Genomic DNA, 14,765 nt, shown 5'->3' with positions numbered 1-14,765 from the left:
CAATAGTTGACGTTCCAAATTTATAAACAAGAATAACTGGGAATGCGTTTTGGCAGCCATGTTTACAAAGCTTTCTAGAAACTTGCGGTTATGTTGGCTGAGCAGACAGCAGATGGGCAGATGGCTTCCCCCCGCATCGAAGGCAACAAATAACATATCTAACAAACTGAAAAAAAGAAAGAGAGACAGAGAGAAAAAAATGTGACACTAAGCAGTTTTTTCCCTTCATGCCCGACGATGAAAGGCAGTTGGTCAGAAGCTGAAAGATGAGAAGGATTTCGTCAGCTTTAACGTCAGTTTCCCAGTTGTACTTGTGAAATCCAACTTAAAAAATTCCAGTATCTTGACAACACTACTGGTGAAGTCAACTGCCTAGACTAGCTATATTTATTGTCCAGCCAGTCTGCCATTATACAGGCGCCCCATCATGAGCATCTCCACCATGAGCTGACGCATGCTTCAATCTGCACAGTGATCAGTTTAATTAGGTGTAATTAAGTAGAAAAAAAATGGCTCCTACATGAAACTACTCACAACAAGCCATGTGCATCATCTTGTGTCATCAGGTCATGGGTTCTGCAAAGAGACACCGATGTTATTTTATTATTTTCAGTTTTTTTGATCACACTTCTTCCCTCCTGTTCACAGGCTTACAAAGGCTCTGCCACATCCTTCCACGTCCAGAACCTGCAGCCCAGCAGTGACTACCGTTTCCGGGTGTGTGCTATCAGGCAGTGCCAGGACGCCCCCGAGCTGAGCGGCCCCTATAGCCCCACGGTGACCCTCTCCCCGCAGCGGAATGAAGTGGCGGTGAGCGGCGGCGCGACCGGCTCGGGGTCGAGGGCCGGCACCGAGTCCAACCGAGCCAGAAGAAGCCTGACAGACGAGCAGTGTGCTTTCCTCCTCCTCATGGTTTTCGCCATCATCGCCATTCTCATCGCTTTCGTCATCCAGTACTTTGTCATTAAATGAGCAGTTTGCGCCACCCAGCTGCAGGGTTATAGCTTTATTCTTCCCCCCTCCTCTCTCTGTTGTTTTGTATTCTTCGTTTTGTACTTTATTGTTTTCCGTTGTCAACAGAGTAATCGCATTAGGCACGCTGAGGTGCAGTGGGAGGAAGGGCTGGTGATTGAAAGCTGAATAGAAGTTAGAAATTGAAAACCTTCTTTGGCACCTGTGATACCTTCCTGACTCTCCTGCCTTTGTCACCCTGTCCCAACTTTGTGGTATCTGTGGTTCAGTTCAGATTTCTGTTCCATCATGATCAGCTTCCTGTGCAAACCGGACTCAGAATGAGCAGGGATGTGGTTTATTTTGGGGAGAGGGTCTGGGGGGGGAAGGGGCGCTTCGACTCATGTACTTGTTGATTACAGTATATAAATATATATATATATGTGTATAGAAATAGTCATTATTTATATTTCCATTGGTGTGTCCAGTATGAAACTGTTTTTGATAGATGTGTTCCAAAAAATAGTATGTAGGTGTGTCATTAGCCTATGTGCTATTTGATCCTGGGACCTGGTTGGGCCAGTGTTTGCACAGTGGGGTGTGTGTCCAGATGTGTATACTGTATGTAGTTAGTGCCACAGAGGTACACGGCTGGGAGGGCTTCAGGGCCAGATGAAGGGATTTAACCCCCCCTGCTTGAGTTTAAAGGGTCTTGTGAGAGAGGAAATGGAAAAAGAAAAATCCTGTTCACATTATAGAGCGTTCATTTAGCACTTTCCAACCTTTTTGATGTTCAGAATGTTTAAGGATGCAAAAATGACTGGAGAAATGTTAGTATATTTTTGTACAGTGAAGACACAAGGACCTGTAAGTTTGAGGGGAAAAAAAAAATGCTCAGTAGAAAGTTAGAAAACAAACAAAAACCAAACTAACAGTGAATTCTAATTATTTTTACTATCATATAGTTATACTGCTGCTTTACTCCGAAATATTGTTGTTCAGCACAAAAAATGTATGCTTATCTGTATGTTATATTTTGTTTTTGTTCTTGTTTATTTCCCCAGTAATTGATTTTGCACCTTAGTGAAAGAAAACCTTGACTAACTGCGTCTTGGTCTTGTGATGCATTTTATAGAACACACTTTGAGATTGTGCAAGCCCTACTTGTGTTTTGGGTGTTTTAAAAGTTGTAGTACCACATGACGTGTCACTGAAACAGCTGATCTATCTCAGCAAAAAAAATGGTAAAAGAAAAATAGAGAAAAAAAAAAAAGTATGTACCAGTTGTTTCAGAGGCCTTAATTGGAGAGGAAAAAAATCTCGGGAGAATTTTCTTAATTTCTCAAGTTTTGATGTTTTTCTTTTAGTGTTAGAAAACACTAAAAGGTGTTTTATTTACTTTTATTTTTTGCAACATTTATTTGATGTTAGTAATCATACGTAATCAGGAGAGAAATGGAAAGTAGTTCTGTGTATTACTTATGATTTCCTTTGATTTCTTTTGTCAAGTTATACATGTGTGAAGTATATTTTTTTATAATATTGAAGTAATATAAGTTAATACTCTCCAGAGAAAATAATAAATCCTGAGTAGTCATGAATCATGGAACGCAAATGGCAGATACAAAATGTGTTATATCATGTACTTCCTGTGAATCTAAATTTGCCTTTTCTCTGTGTGTTTAGTATTTGTAACAGATTGCTAATGCTGATTTTTTCAGTGGTGATCTGGCTGTAGGGTCTAGTGTTGTTTGGTTTTGGGCAGATAATTGCTGTTGCAACCATAAAAATGAAATACAGGTACCTTGCAAAACGTCTTGGATAATTACATGATTTGGTCTTTCGGACATTCTGCAAATGTCTTCTCTTTGTCATTTAAAGAATTCAAATTCCTATTTTTGATAGCAATTGCAACGTGTGCCATTTTAACACCTCTTCACCCTGGGCTCACCACCTTTGGTTGGGGAGATTAACAAAATGCTACAAAAATGAGTAAAATATGCACAAAAATAGAGACCATTTTTATGTAATTTTAATGTTTGCAGTTACCTCATACACCGTACATTCCAAAATGACAATTTGTTATACTATACATACTACCAGACATATCACTTTAAAATGTTCGTTATGGGAAAATGTATAATCATAGATATGTATCTAAAGTGTATCTGTATAGCCATGATATCTACAAAGGATCCATGCACAATAAAAGATTTATAATTCTTAATCACGTCTGTAGTCGGGTCTTATTTTTGTCTTTCAGTTACTGGCAATGAAAATACTGCCGGGTGTCGGTGGAAACTGAACACCAAGAAATGAAAAACTGAGTTCCAGTCACCTTTCTGCACAGAAATATTGAGTTACTGTGATAAGCCATTCATTTTTAAAAGAATTATTATTATTATTGGTCTGGGGAAAAAAAAGATTTCTCAGGTTCTCTGAGTCTGTGATGGTGAGACAGTTTTGACAGCTTTTTGTCCAGTTAAGGAATGAGGGATGTTCTGTTCTGCTTGTTCTGTCAGCCAACAGAAACCTGTGCAAAACTGGAAAGAAGAATGAATCTATCATTTTTTATTTCCTCAGGTCTTCTCCTCGTTTACCTCCTTTCTCCTTTTCCATTCAGTGATGTCTCACAAGATGAGGAAACATATCTCCAAAGCATTTAGGAGACAATTATCAAAACGCAATCATGCAATAGTTCAGATCTGGATGTCACAGGGACACTTATTCTGTCTGGTCTTTATTTCTTCAGTGACTTCAGAGTTCGACACTGCTGCTAAATGTCACGGCGCTGTGTGTGTGCGTGAGAAGCTTCAGGAGTAAGATATAAGAGTTCCCGTTGACTGCACAAACACAGCGAAGGTGTGTAAGAAGAAAGACAGACATGATTAATGAGGGTGAGAGTGGCCTTACTCGTCTCAGTCACCATCCTGTGTACAACATTCGCTCTTGTTGAGAGACAGACTGCAAAAAAAAAACAGGCCTCCCCTGTCGTGCTGCTCTGACAGGAGTAAACAGTGACAGAGGAGGCGCGTCCCTGCTGCTCCTCTGAGGTCTGACTGGTGCATCTGGCTGTGGGTCAGCTCTGTGTAAACACACACATACACACTGATGTCAGTGTGTCTCCTGTTATGGGTCATTTAGATCTAATGGATGTGGTGGCTCTGAACCAACAGAGCACAGCGCTGCTCACCCAGCAGGTCATCCTGGTTTTTCGGTGACTGATGTTGGACACAGAATAGGAAAAACCTGCAGATCAGGAAGTGAGAATACACCTCTGTGCATGCTCACGATGTCGACACTTAGAAATTCAATTCAGTTAACATACAGAGGCAGCAGTCGACCTAATGTCATATTGATCTGCAGAGCTTGCAACACTCTTTCTACCAGGGATATACTGATTTTGTTAGTTGTTGATAATTAATGCTAGATAGTCATAAGATATGATGAACTTCAACATCTTGTTTGTAACTAGTCCAAATCCTCAATAAGGTGCTTTGACATATAATTAATTTTAAGTCACATCTATAATATGTTACGACTGTTGATATAATGCATCAGAAAGCTTCATGTTTTTTTCATGAATTCAGCCGTAAAGAATTATTAATGTATTTGTAATAAATGCCCCTTTAATGCTCTATAGCTGTGGTCCTCACAGAAAGTGATACAGAGTTCAGGCTGTGGTTACTCTGCTATCTACTGAGCAGAGTTCACGTCTTGAAACGGCATTCCTCTTTAACCAGCGCTGTTGAAGTTAGGTTTATTGTAACAAGCCTGATTGGTAACTTGAGGATGAGGAGGAAGAGATGCGCTGGTGAGTGCGCGGAGTGATGAAGCCAGGCGGAGACAGATGGGGCTGCTGGACAATTAGGCAAACACAGAACTCATTTTTCAGTGTCTACTTCCAGACAGCTTGGCAAACACGCTGGGATTTCGGTGATTGATGCATTTATTAATAAAGTTATAGCCCTCTTTATATGTATATCTCTAATGTGTTTGTTCTCAGTCCAGATTAATTTGATCCTCAATCTGTATTTGTTCTCTCAGAAGGAGCAGCAGCAGTGGTGGAGGCGGTGGTGGTGGAGGTGGTGGTGGGGGGTTCCCTCAAATCTTATTCCCTCCTTCTTCTGCCTTTTACCGTCATCAGTCCCGTCATCATTCGATTATGAAGATAACTTTGACACACATGCACAGCAGACAACCTCCCTGTTGCTCCCTGACTCCTCGGGGTACTGTGGAGGAGGTGCTCCTTTCTTTCTACGACTCTCAGCAGAGCTCGACTGGTTACTGAGCATCAGGGACCGGCTCTGCCACTTCATGAGAATCTCCTTCTGCTGCTGCCCTCCATCGACCCACGTTCACACAACCGAGGCAAAGAAAAAGTTAAAAGGTCCACAGGTTCAACTCCACTTCAAAGGTAAAGTCATCAGCAAAGATTTCTTTTACAGCAGGATGTTGTTTCTGCTCTTAGAGTTGAAGTGAAAGGATCATATCATTGATTTTTTTTATTTATTTTTTTTAATCTTTTATATTGAGGTTATTATTCATATGTTTTACTTTGCCAAATATATGTTTGAAGGAATCCACTGGTTTCCAACAATTTCTTGTTGGAATGAAAATAAATTAGCAGGCCAGTTGTGTAATAATAAAATGTGTCTTTATCTTCATCACAGTTTACATTATTGCTACAGGGAAATGCAGCACAATAATGTCAATTCCTCTGAAACATCACCTTGTAACAATAATGAAACGGACCAGAAATAATAGACTTTTCCAGGCAAGTTTAAAAACACAGCTAACAGGCGTTCATAATGTTAATATATAATGTTAAAGATAATAGAAACCAACAGCTGGATCTCTGGATTGTAGCGCTAGATGGCACTGAAAAAGTCATGAAATCAGAAATAATGACCCAGCTACTCACAGTAATCAGTTTCATGCAGGAACTCCTTTCCGTCGGACACCATCAAGTTTTCATCCTGCGCATGAGCCTCTAGTCTAGAATTATTCAACTACTTTTTTTAGAAGGGACCAGATTTGAAAAAAAAGTAAAGTACCAAAGGGCGGGGCTTTATGTCTGAGCTGTAAACCACTAAATCACAACGCCTTAATGTGGAAACAGACATTGCTGTTGATATTTTTATTTTTTATTTTTTTTGCCAGTTTGAGCGTCACAAGCCAAGTGCCATCTAGCTCCATTATATTTGAGAGAAGGCAGAAGCTCTGAAACTCACACAGAAACAGCCCAGATGGATGGATTCAAAAGGGAAAATGTGTGTGTATGATTCGGGGGGAAATTCTTCTGTTGAGAGAGATTAAAACAAACAGAGAAAAAAAACACAGTGTTGGTCCTTTAATGGTCTCGTTTTTCTCTCCTCAGCAGCTTGTATATTCACACATTACTGCACCAGCACTCAGTGGAGGTTGGCATGCCCTGGAACAGACCTCAGGTGGAGCTTCATGCTGCTGTAGTAGAGAGCATGGACCCCAAAATAGACGACCACCACTACGAGGGCTCCCTGTTCCCCACCTCCACCCTCATCCCCGTCACTGTCATCTGCATCCTCATCTTCATCATCGGGGTGACGGGCAACACCATGACCATCCTCATCATCCAGCACTTCAAGGACATGAAGACAACCACCAACCTCTACCTGTCCAGCATGGCCGTGTCTGACCTCATCATCTTCCTCTGCCTGCCCTTTGACCTCTACCGCCTGTGGAAGTATGTGCCCTGGCTGTTTGGGGAGGCGGTGTGCCGCTTCTATCACTACATCTTTGAGGGCTGCACCTCGGCCACCATCCTTCACATCACGGCGCTGAGCATCGAGCGCTACCTGGCCATCAGCTTCCCTCTCAGGAGCAAAGTGATGGTGACCAGACGAAGGGTCCAGTACATCATCCTCGCCCTCTGGGGTTTCGCCCTGGTTTCTGCAGCTCCCACACTCTTTCTGGTCGGCGTGGAGTACGATAACGACACACGCCCGGACTACAACACCGGGCAGTGCAAGCACACCAACTATGCCATCAGCTCCGGGCAGCTGCACATCATGCTCTGGATGTCCACCACCTACTTTTTCTTCCCGATGCTCTGCCTCATCTTCCTTTACGGCTCCATCGGGTGCAAGTTGTGGAAAAGCAAAAATGATCTGCAAGGTCCCTGTGCTTTGGCCCGGGAACGGTCACACAGGCAAACAGTCAAGATCCTGGGTGAGTGGGTGTTTCTTTTTCTCTTTCTTTTTTTTTTTTCCATCTCGGCAGACAAATGTTGTGTTGTTAAGGCTGATGTCAGGGCACATCGTAACAGAAAAAAAACAAAACAGAAAGAACACACTTAAACTACTCCCACTGTGTGTGTGTGCAGAGGTGTACACTTACTCAGGTATTGCATTTAAAGCCTAAGTTCACCCAAAAAGGGAAAAATCAATCATCATCTGCTCATTTCCACGTGGACAGAAAGTCGAGTGATGTTTCAGAGTCCATAAAAACATTTCTGGAGATTCACAGCAACGTGTTGCAACGTTCTCTTAAACAGTTGAAGCGGATGGGGACTTGTTTTATAATGTAAATAAAACAACAGACGGAAAACATATAATGGCCCCATACAAGCTCGTCTCCAGAGGCGCTAGGACCCCAAACTGATTTGAAAGATGTTAATTACATGTTTTATAAAGCCGCTGTAGCTGCTAAGATAAAATATAAGCATGTAGCGTCTTTTTTTTAAATCAGTTTGGGCTCTCGGGGCGTCTGGAGACTTACCCAGGCAAGCTTTCCAGAGTGAATCTATGTCTTTAATTTCTGGTTTATTCCCAGCTAGATCAGTTGTGAAGGGGAGTGCTACAGCACATTTGAGGTACTTGTGCTTTCCTTGAGTATTTTATCACAAAGATACCTACCGGGAAGCATTTTTCTCCAGTAAAAACTCAATTTTCTTCTCCCATTTGCATCTTACGAGTAACCGATGAAGCCCAAAAGCTCAAAGACATTTCACATTATCCCAAACGACACCCCTCTGATTCCGCTTTCGTAAAACGTCCTCTGCTTTTCATTGCCACAACCTTCCGAGGCAGACAACTCAGATCCAGGAGTGACAGCTTATAAAACTCTCTTTGTAGGTAAAAAGCTTCAACCAGAAATCCATCTGTTTACACAGTTACTCTGCCCTCCATCATCACTGAAGCTGCCTGTTGAATGTTGGTTTTCTAACACTGGCTCTGTCGAGTGCGTCTGCAAAATCACACTTTTGCTTTCACATATTTAACGAACTAATTTGAAACTTAAAGTAGTTCCACCTACTCTGTCTAATCCAGCTCCAGTGTGTGTGTGTGTGTGTGTGTGTGATTGTTCAGCTGGTTCATTACTCCGTTCTGTCTGAAGCTAAATTGTATCCTGCCTCTGCAAACGCTGATTGTCCTAATCTGGAGCTCTGGCAAATTGTGCAGGAAACCCTCATTTTACAGTAAAAGGCCGCGGCCAGGCCGATCTGCATTGGCCAAATATTTAATCACGATGCATCCATTAGGATATTAATGCCGTTCATTATCTGAGCACACACTGCGCAGAGCTCATGTTGTCTGACCTGCATCCATTTGTATCCACGTTTGCTGAATCCCAAATTGGATTGTCATCAGAGGCCTCGTACATCAACCCTTAATGGAAATTCACGTGCTCCCACAGGCTCATTTCTAATCTGTCAGTCATCTCAGGAGTCCTTCGATGATCACTCTTCCCATGTGACGCAGACGTGATCAGTTCTAGACAAAACTGTGGCATCTGTTCCCACTGCAGGCCTCCAACTTATCGATAGCCGCTAAAATTTACAAATGATTAGACTTATGCAGGCCACAAACACTTCTCTTCTAATTACTGAATGGATATTTACTGTCCTCACAGAAATTACTGCCCCCATGAGACAAACTGATGTTAATTTTATCTGGAGGGGCTTCACGATCAATATCAGTGACTCTGTGATTACCTTACCAAGCAATGAAATGTTTGGTTCAGTAAAGATTTGTTCTGTTTAGGATTTGTGACATGTTTTACCCTCAGCAGTGTTTCTGTTGCATATAGCTTTAAGTGAACATGAGCGTGGGCTTGTGGAGAAGTTCTATGGATATTTATTGCTGCAGGTCATTAATAAATGTCAAAGCTGGCTGCAGACTATAGATCATGGGCTACTTAAAGATTCTGAAAACCAATTTTCTTAATCAGGTTTTTTTTTTTTTTTTCCAGTCCAACTATTGTCTGTCCATCAGAATCAGAATCAGAATCAGAAATATATTATTTATCCCTAAGGTGGAAATCTGCTTATGTTGCAGTTGTTCCTTTTAGAAAAGAAATATCTACAGAGAAATTATAACATAGAGAGTAAATACTTAGACATAAGAGTATAAAAAAAAGTCATGTGCATATTTATACATCTGTCTTCTAATAGAAGTCTAGTACTCAAGCAACAGGGACGTATTTGTTGTTTTGTGCAGATAAATAGCAATAAAACAAAGTAATGTGCATCTGTGCTGTTATGATCGGATTGCACAGTTAGATTATTGCACTGTTAGGTCAGTTTTGTCCATACATCAGTTGGGAAAATCTGAATTCACAAATGTGAGAAACAGAAGTGATCCTTCTGCTGTCAGTCGAATCTGATCAAACCACCCACACACAGTTTATCAGTGTGTATTAAACTCTTATCAATTTCAGACCCAAAGATGTTTTTCCTGCCTAACATTAATTTGTTGCCTAATCAGTCACAGATGTGCAAAAGGTCTGTTCACCTAAAGCACAATAAAACCTGGATATGTAACAATTTATATCTCCAGCTAAGTAGATAGAACTGCAGGTGCATTTTGGGAAGTACGCTTATTTAATGAGAATATTGATACCACTCTTTCATTTGTATGGTAAATAAAACCCACCACCAGCAGCCATGCATAAAGCCTGGACACTTAACAGTTTACATCTCTTTTGTTTAAACGTGAGAGTACTATCAAGCCATTTCTTAAATTCCCTTCTACATGAAACTAACCTCCCCCGTCTTGTTTCACCTCCCCCCTCAGTGGTGGTGGTGCTGGCCTTCATCATCTGCTGGCTGCCCTACCACATCGGCAGGAACCTCTTCGCCCAGGTGGACGACTACGACACGGCCATGCTGAGCCAGAACTTCAACATGGCGTCCATGGTGCTCTGCTACCTCAGTGCTTCCATCAACCCCGTCGTCTACAACCTCATGTCGCGGAAGTACAGGGCCGCAGCCAAACGCCTCTTCCTGCTGCACCAGAGGCCCAGACAAGCCCACCGCGGCCAGAGACAGCTCTCCGTGATCGACCACATCTCCACCCTGAACGAGAGCCTGACGGGGGTCTGAGCAGCGTTTTTGTTTGACTTCATCGCCACGAGAGAGTTTTCAGGGGTCTTTAAAGTTCAGGAACTGCAGCTAAAGAGGGAACTTTGTTGAAGACATGTAGAGGAGGAATGTTCGTTCTGTTTGTCTTTGAGGGGGGAAACCAGGCTGAGACCCCAGATTTAATACTACTCGGTTTGTTCACAGAGACTGGATAAGGATCTACAAACACGTCAGGTTTAAAGTTTTTATGAAAATGTAGTGAACTACGAGAGAAAAAGTCCTCAGTTAAATTGTCCTGTTCCAGTGTTCCACCTCATGCATAAGTATTTACCTCCACACTGTTTGCTGCTAAATGTTTTTGTTGCTTGGCGTCAGTGCTTACCGAACACATGCGCCACTTCAGCTCACAGTAACCATCAATCCGCTGCGCCGATTAATAAATGACAGATGATGTTTGCCACATTTGAAACGACTGTTCATTTACAATGTTTAATTGCCCCCTCAGCTCCATTCTGCTGTGGGATTGAATTTGTTTAATGTATGGTGAACACTTCTTATCACCCTGTTTGTCCGTTCTTCTCGTACATCAAGGAAAACAAAGCAAGTAAACCTATTAGCTGTGGGCCATTAGTTTGTGCAGATCTGAAACTGTGTGTGTGTGTGTGTGTGTTTGTGTGTTTGCAGGGCTGTTTACCATCTCTCCAGTGGATAGATGGAACATAAACTTGATAAAAGCAAATTACTATGAAAATGGGGGGTAGCTGTTGTCTGCGTGTGCGATACCGAGGCCACCTGAGCCTTGAGGTGTTGCGGCTGCGTACGTGTGGGCCATCACATGTAATCTGACACAGCTATTATATTACCTGGGCTCTGTGTTAGATTTACGCAGGCAGCCGGCGTCCCTGCATCATCTTATTCAAAGTAATGGCTGCTCTAAGTGCATTTCAAAGAGGAAAGAAAGATATTAGGTTGTCAGCAGCGATGGAGCTTATTGCTTTTATCGCTTCCACTTGCATAATCTCCGCAGCTTTGTGCGATTCTTCTTTGATGTTTGAGTTTCAGATTAGAAATTGTGCACTTTTGTACCTCTCACACTCCGGCAAGAAAGGTGAAGTTATGTATTTTTAACCTGAACAATGTCTCATCCCGAAATAAACTCAATAGTTTTTTCCAGGTTCTGTCTGTCACACATTTTTTTCTCTTCTTCTTCAAAAAGCAATGTCGTGATTTTGCCCATGATTCATCAGGCCTTGGTTTTGCACAAATACAAAGAGACAAAGTCGCTGCGAGCTGACTCATCCTCTTGACACTTTTTTTTTTTTTTTTTTTTCGCCGAGCCATTCATCTCTGCCAGAGGATCTGAAGGAGTGGGTAAAAGCTTATATCTCACAGACCATCCTGCCATCACCTGGGGAAAGATCAGCAAGCAGCACGACTCCTCTGTTGGTTATTTTCCTTACTGATAATGAAGAGAGCGGCTCGTCCAGAGCTGTCAACACCTCCCTCAGGCCTCCATCGCACCGTCTCAAATCGTTCAGCTTTAGAAATACACAGTTTGTTTGTTTTGACTCCGCTTTTCAGGCCATGACTTCTACTCCATCGGCAAACCTCTTACATACCACGCACAGCTCTGTTGGATTGAAGGGGTCACTTTGATGAGATTATGAGGACTAAAATCCCCGAGCAAAAATAGTATTATTTCAACTGTGTCAGGTAATCAAACAAGTTCTAAAGTGATACAAAATGATTACTGCTGCTGTTTGCAGTATAATCAATGTTTCCCTCATCTCAAGGCTCTTCCCACAGAGGTACATATCACTCCTGAGGCCTGTTATTCAGTGTTCAGTGTGTAAGATCTAAAAACAACAAACTTAATCTAGTAGGTTATTAACTGCAAAGAAAACAGTGGTGTGTGAAGTGTACTCAATGAGCAGAAAGGACGTGGATTTACATATATATTGCCTTGTAAAGCCATGCCATTATGATTTGCAATATGCTTTTTCATTTGCCCATCATCTCATCTACTAATGAAACCTGCTGCAATGTAAGTGCATCTCTTTTGACAAATGAATGTTTTCTGAACAGGCCATCATCATTTCAGCGTAGTAGTCTTTTCCACCAGAGGGGGGAGCCACAGAATAGTGCTGCCAGGAGAGTATGTATGTAGGCATTAGCGCAGAGAAATTAGAGCAATATCAAACACTTCCTGGGATTAATGTCGGTCAGACATTTGCTTGTGAACTACACAAACACTGCTCCTTTAGTTAAAAGCCTCCTCCCCCCTCTGAGGAGTCTTTATCAGCTTCCCCTTTCAGCCCATTTCCACAAATTATCAGCAACACATATTCACTTCCTGTTTGGCTCCCTGATCCATGCGAGTGGCCACAGGAAGCTGCACTAAAATGGATGTTATTTGGCAGGGAGGTCTGGCAGAACAGCTCCTATTAGAAAGTCTGCAGGGGTTCACTATCTTCCCCGCTGTTCTCCTGCTGTAGATGCCTGGCTGCTCTCCTCGTGGCCTCTGGTGTCATCTCATTCTCCATCCTCCTACCCAGACCCAAAGTTTTTCTTACCTCGAGCTCGACTGTGAGATCAGGTGTTTATTGTGAAAGCTGCCATAATGGGGAGCCCGGGGAATTCTGGTGACCAGAGATTCAGAAGTGTGACCTGTTTTATCTTGTGCGAACATGAAGGCCCGAAATCGGTTCAATCAAGTTCACCCGTTGGCAATCACGTCTCGCTGCCACGAAGAGTCAGACATCTGCCAACTCTCTTTCCCCGTGACAGTAAAAGTTTAAACCAGGCAACCCCACAGTGCCTTTAAATGGCTTTAATGGCAGTAATGATGATAAAAAGCTTCATTTATAAAGCTCTAATCTCCTCGTCTGCTAAAGCTTTTAGTTAGTTTCCATTGTTTAATGAACCGTGTTACACTCAATGCCCCGTTCTCTTTCCAAATCGGTAGAGTTCCCTGCAATTTGGAGGCTTATTTATGTCTCCTTGTTATCTGTGAAGTGCTCATAAACACTGTTTGACATGCAGCCTATGCTGAGAGAAAAATGTAAACTATCCAGACAACTCCTTCAAATCTGTGAAACAAGATCTCGTTTGGCTGTTTTACAAGTAAACAAAAAAAAGTGTAAGTGATATCAAATACATGATTTGACGATAACGTGAAGGAATGAGACAGTAATGTTGTTTATCTCCTCCATGACTGCAGATAAAGATAATGTCAGGAATAACGTGCGGTCCGTATGCCAGCAGGAGGAACAGCTGCTCCTGTAGTTGCGTGGTGTTTTGTTGGTAAGCTTTTAACCAATCTGGCTTCTCTGCATTCCAACACCACAAACCACTTGAGTGACTGATGCTCCTCCCTCCCGCCAACTAGCATGACAGCAGAGTTACTCCCAGATACGTCATCCTTACTGAAAAAAAATGGCCAAAAAACAATTATAGTAATATGAACATGCTTTCCAGATGTGGGTGTCCTGCGCTTGCATCATAAGAAAACCACAAGGGACGTGCAAAATGCAGCACGCTCAGAAGAGAACGGGCGGCATCGAGGATGTGGGACCATGAAAACAGATTCCTGCAGTTCTCCAGCACATGTTGAACTGGTTGCAGGAGTGCAGGCATCTCAGACAGAGCACATTCAGGTCTGGACCTAATAAGGACCTGCAGCATATGGTCCATGCAGGAGGTGCAATTCATTATCCAGCTCTCTCTCTTATCATCAGCTGTTTTCCACGTTTGCTTTTTAACCTACACCTCGGAGGTTAAGTTTTCCTCCGCGTACGTTTGTTGGTGGGTTGGTTCGTCAGCACTATTACAAAACAGCTACAGAACAGATTTCCATGAAAACTTGAATAAAGGATTGTTCCCGGCCCAGAAAAGACCCAGAGAACTTGGTGGGGATCTGGATAAAGAGACAGACCCGCAAATTCTTTCTAACTTTCTTTGACATTGTGAGATTTTTTTAGACGTTTTTGTTAATTTCACAGGGACAAATGCATGAAAAATCAGGCTTATTCAGGTGGCTGGGAACTATTACTGAGTACAATCTGCTGCAGATCCAAAGAAAAGCCAGAGTGGATTTCAGTATGTTTTATTTGATATTGAATTAGGCTTGATTGAATTCAAGGGGACTGTTGGACCTTGGCGGAGGCACGCACTCCTCTGAAAGAAATTCTGGTTAGTTTCATTAAATGATCCTTGATGTAGATGCTGTTATGTTTTTAAGTCTTTTTACGTAAGTGAGTTTTAGAGACCCTGCAGAAGCAGTGGGGTGCTTATAATGATACCACAGAACAGGGTGAATAGAGTGCTAGAAACTACACATCAGGTACCACAGGATGAACATAGTGTGGGTGGAGGTCCAGTTAAAAAGCTAACCTCAGCCCCAACAGGGTTCTTATGCAAGCACAGTTACACACAGTGTTGTAGTTGCTGTTGCCCCACCTCACACAGCTGA

At 42.4% G+C, this 14,765-nt stretch overlaps 2 protein-coding genes across 4 annotated transcripts in view; both read left to right on the top strand.

The window, feature by feature from the left end:
* The window catches only part of fndc3a (fibronectin type III domain containing 3A), a 49,557-nt gene extending 46,379 nt beyond the window's left edge, over nucleotides 1-3,178 (top strand). For 2 of the 3 annotated variants that reach the window (XM_037071903.1, XM_037071912.1), the window contains one exon: nucleotides 649-972. In XM_037071903.1, coding sequence (XP_036927798.1) covers nucleotides 649-972 — 324 coding nt within the window. Of the gene's footprint in view, nucleotides 1-648 lie in introns of all 3 variants that reach the window. The other variant, XM_037071908.1, reaches the window with a different exon arrangement.
* Nucleotides 3,179-6,370: 3,192 nt separating this feature from the next.
* Nucleotides 6,371-11,245, top strand: mlnr (motilin receptor). The gene is made up of 2 exons (XM_037076915.1): nucleotides 6,371-7,161; nucleotides 10,008-11,245. The coding sequence occupies exons 1-2, from the start codon at nucleotides 6,381-6,383 to the stop codon at nucleotides 10,313-10,315; spliced, it is 1,089 nt and encodes a 362-aa protein (XP_036932810.1). The 5' UTR covers nucleotides 6,371-6,380; the 3' UTR covers nucleotides 10,316-11,245.
* Nucleotides 11,246-14,765: the final 3,520 nt, after the last annotated feature.

The sequence above is a fragment of the Acanthopagrus latus genome, chromosome 2 (assembly GCF_904848185.1).
Source record: "Acanthopagrus latus isolate v.2019 chromosome 2, fAcaLat1.1, whole genome shotgun sequence".
Taxonomy (NCBI): Eukaryota; Metazoa; Chordata; class Actinopteri; order Spariformes; family Sparidae; genus Acanthopagrus; species Acanthopagrus latus.
The sequence above is the reverse complement of the archived record's forward strand: the minus strand, read 5'-3'. Positions and strand labels throughout refer to the sequence as shown.

Excerpts from the sequence above, each read along its gene's own strand:
- mlnr (XM_037076915.1), top strand. The coding sequence starts at position 6,381 with ATGCCCTGGAACAGACCTCAGGTGGAGCTTCATGCTGCTGTAGTAGAG. Across the intron at positions 7,162-10,007 it reads GCAAACAGTCAAGATCCTGG|TGGTGGTGGTGCTGGCCTTC; the intron begins GTGAGTGGGTGT and ends CTCCCCCCTCAG.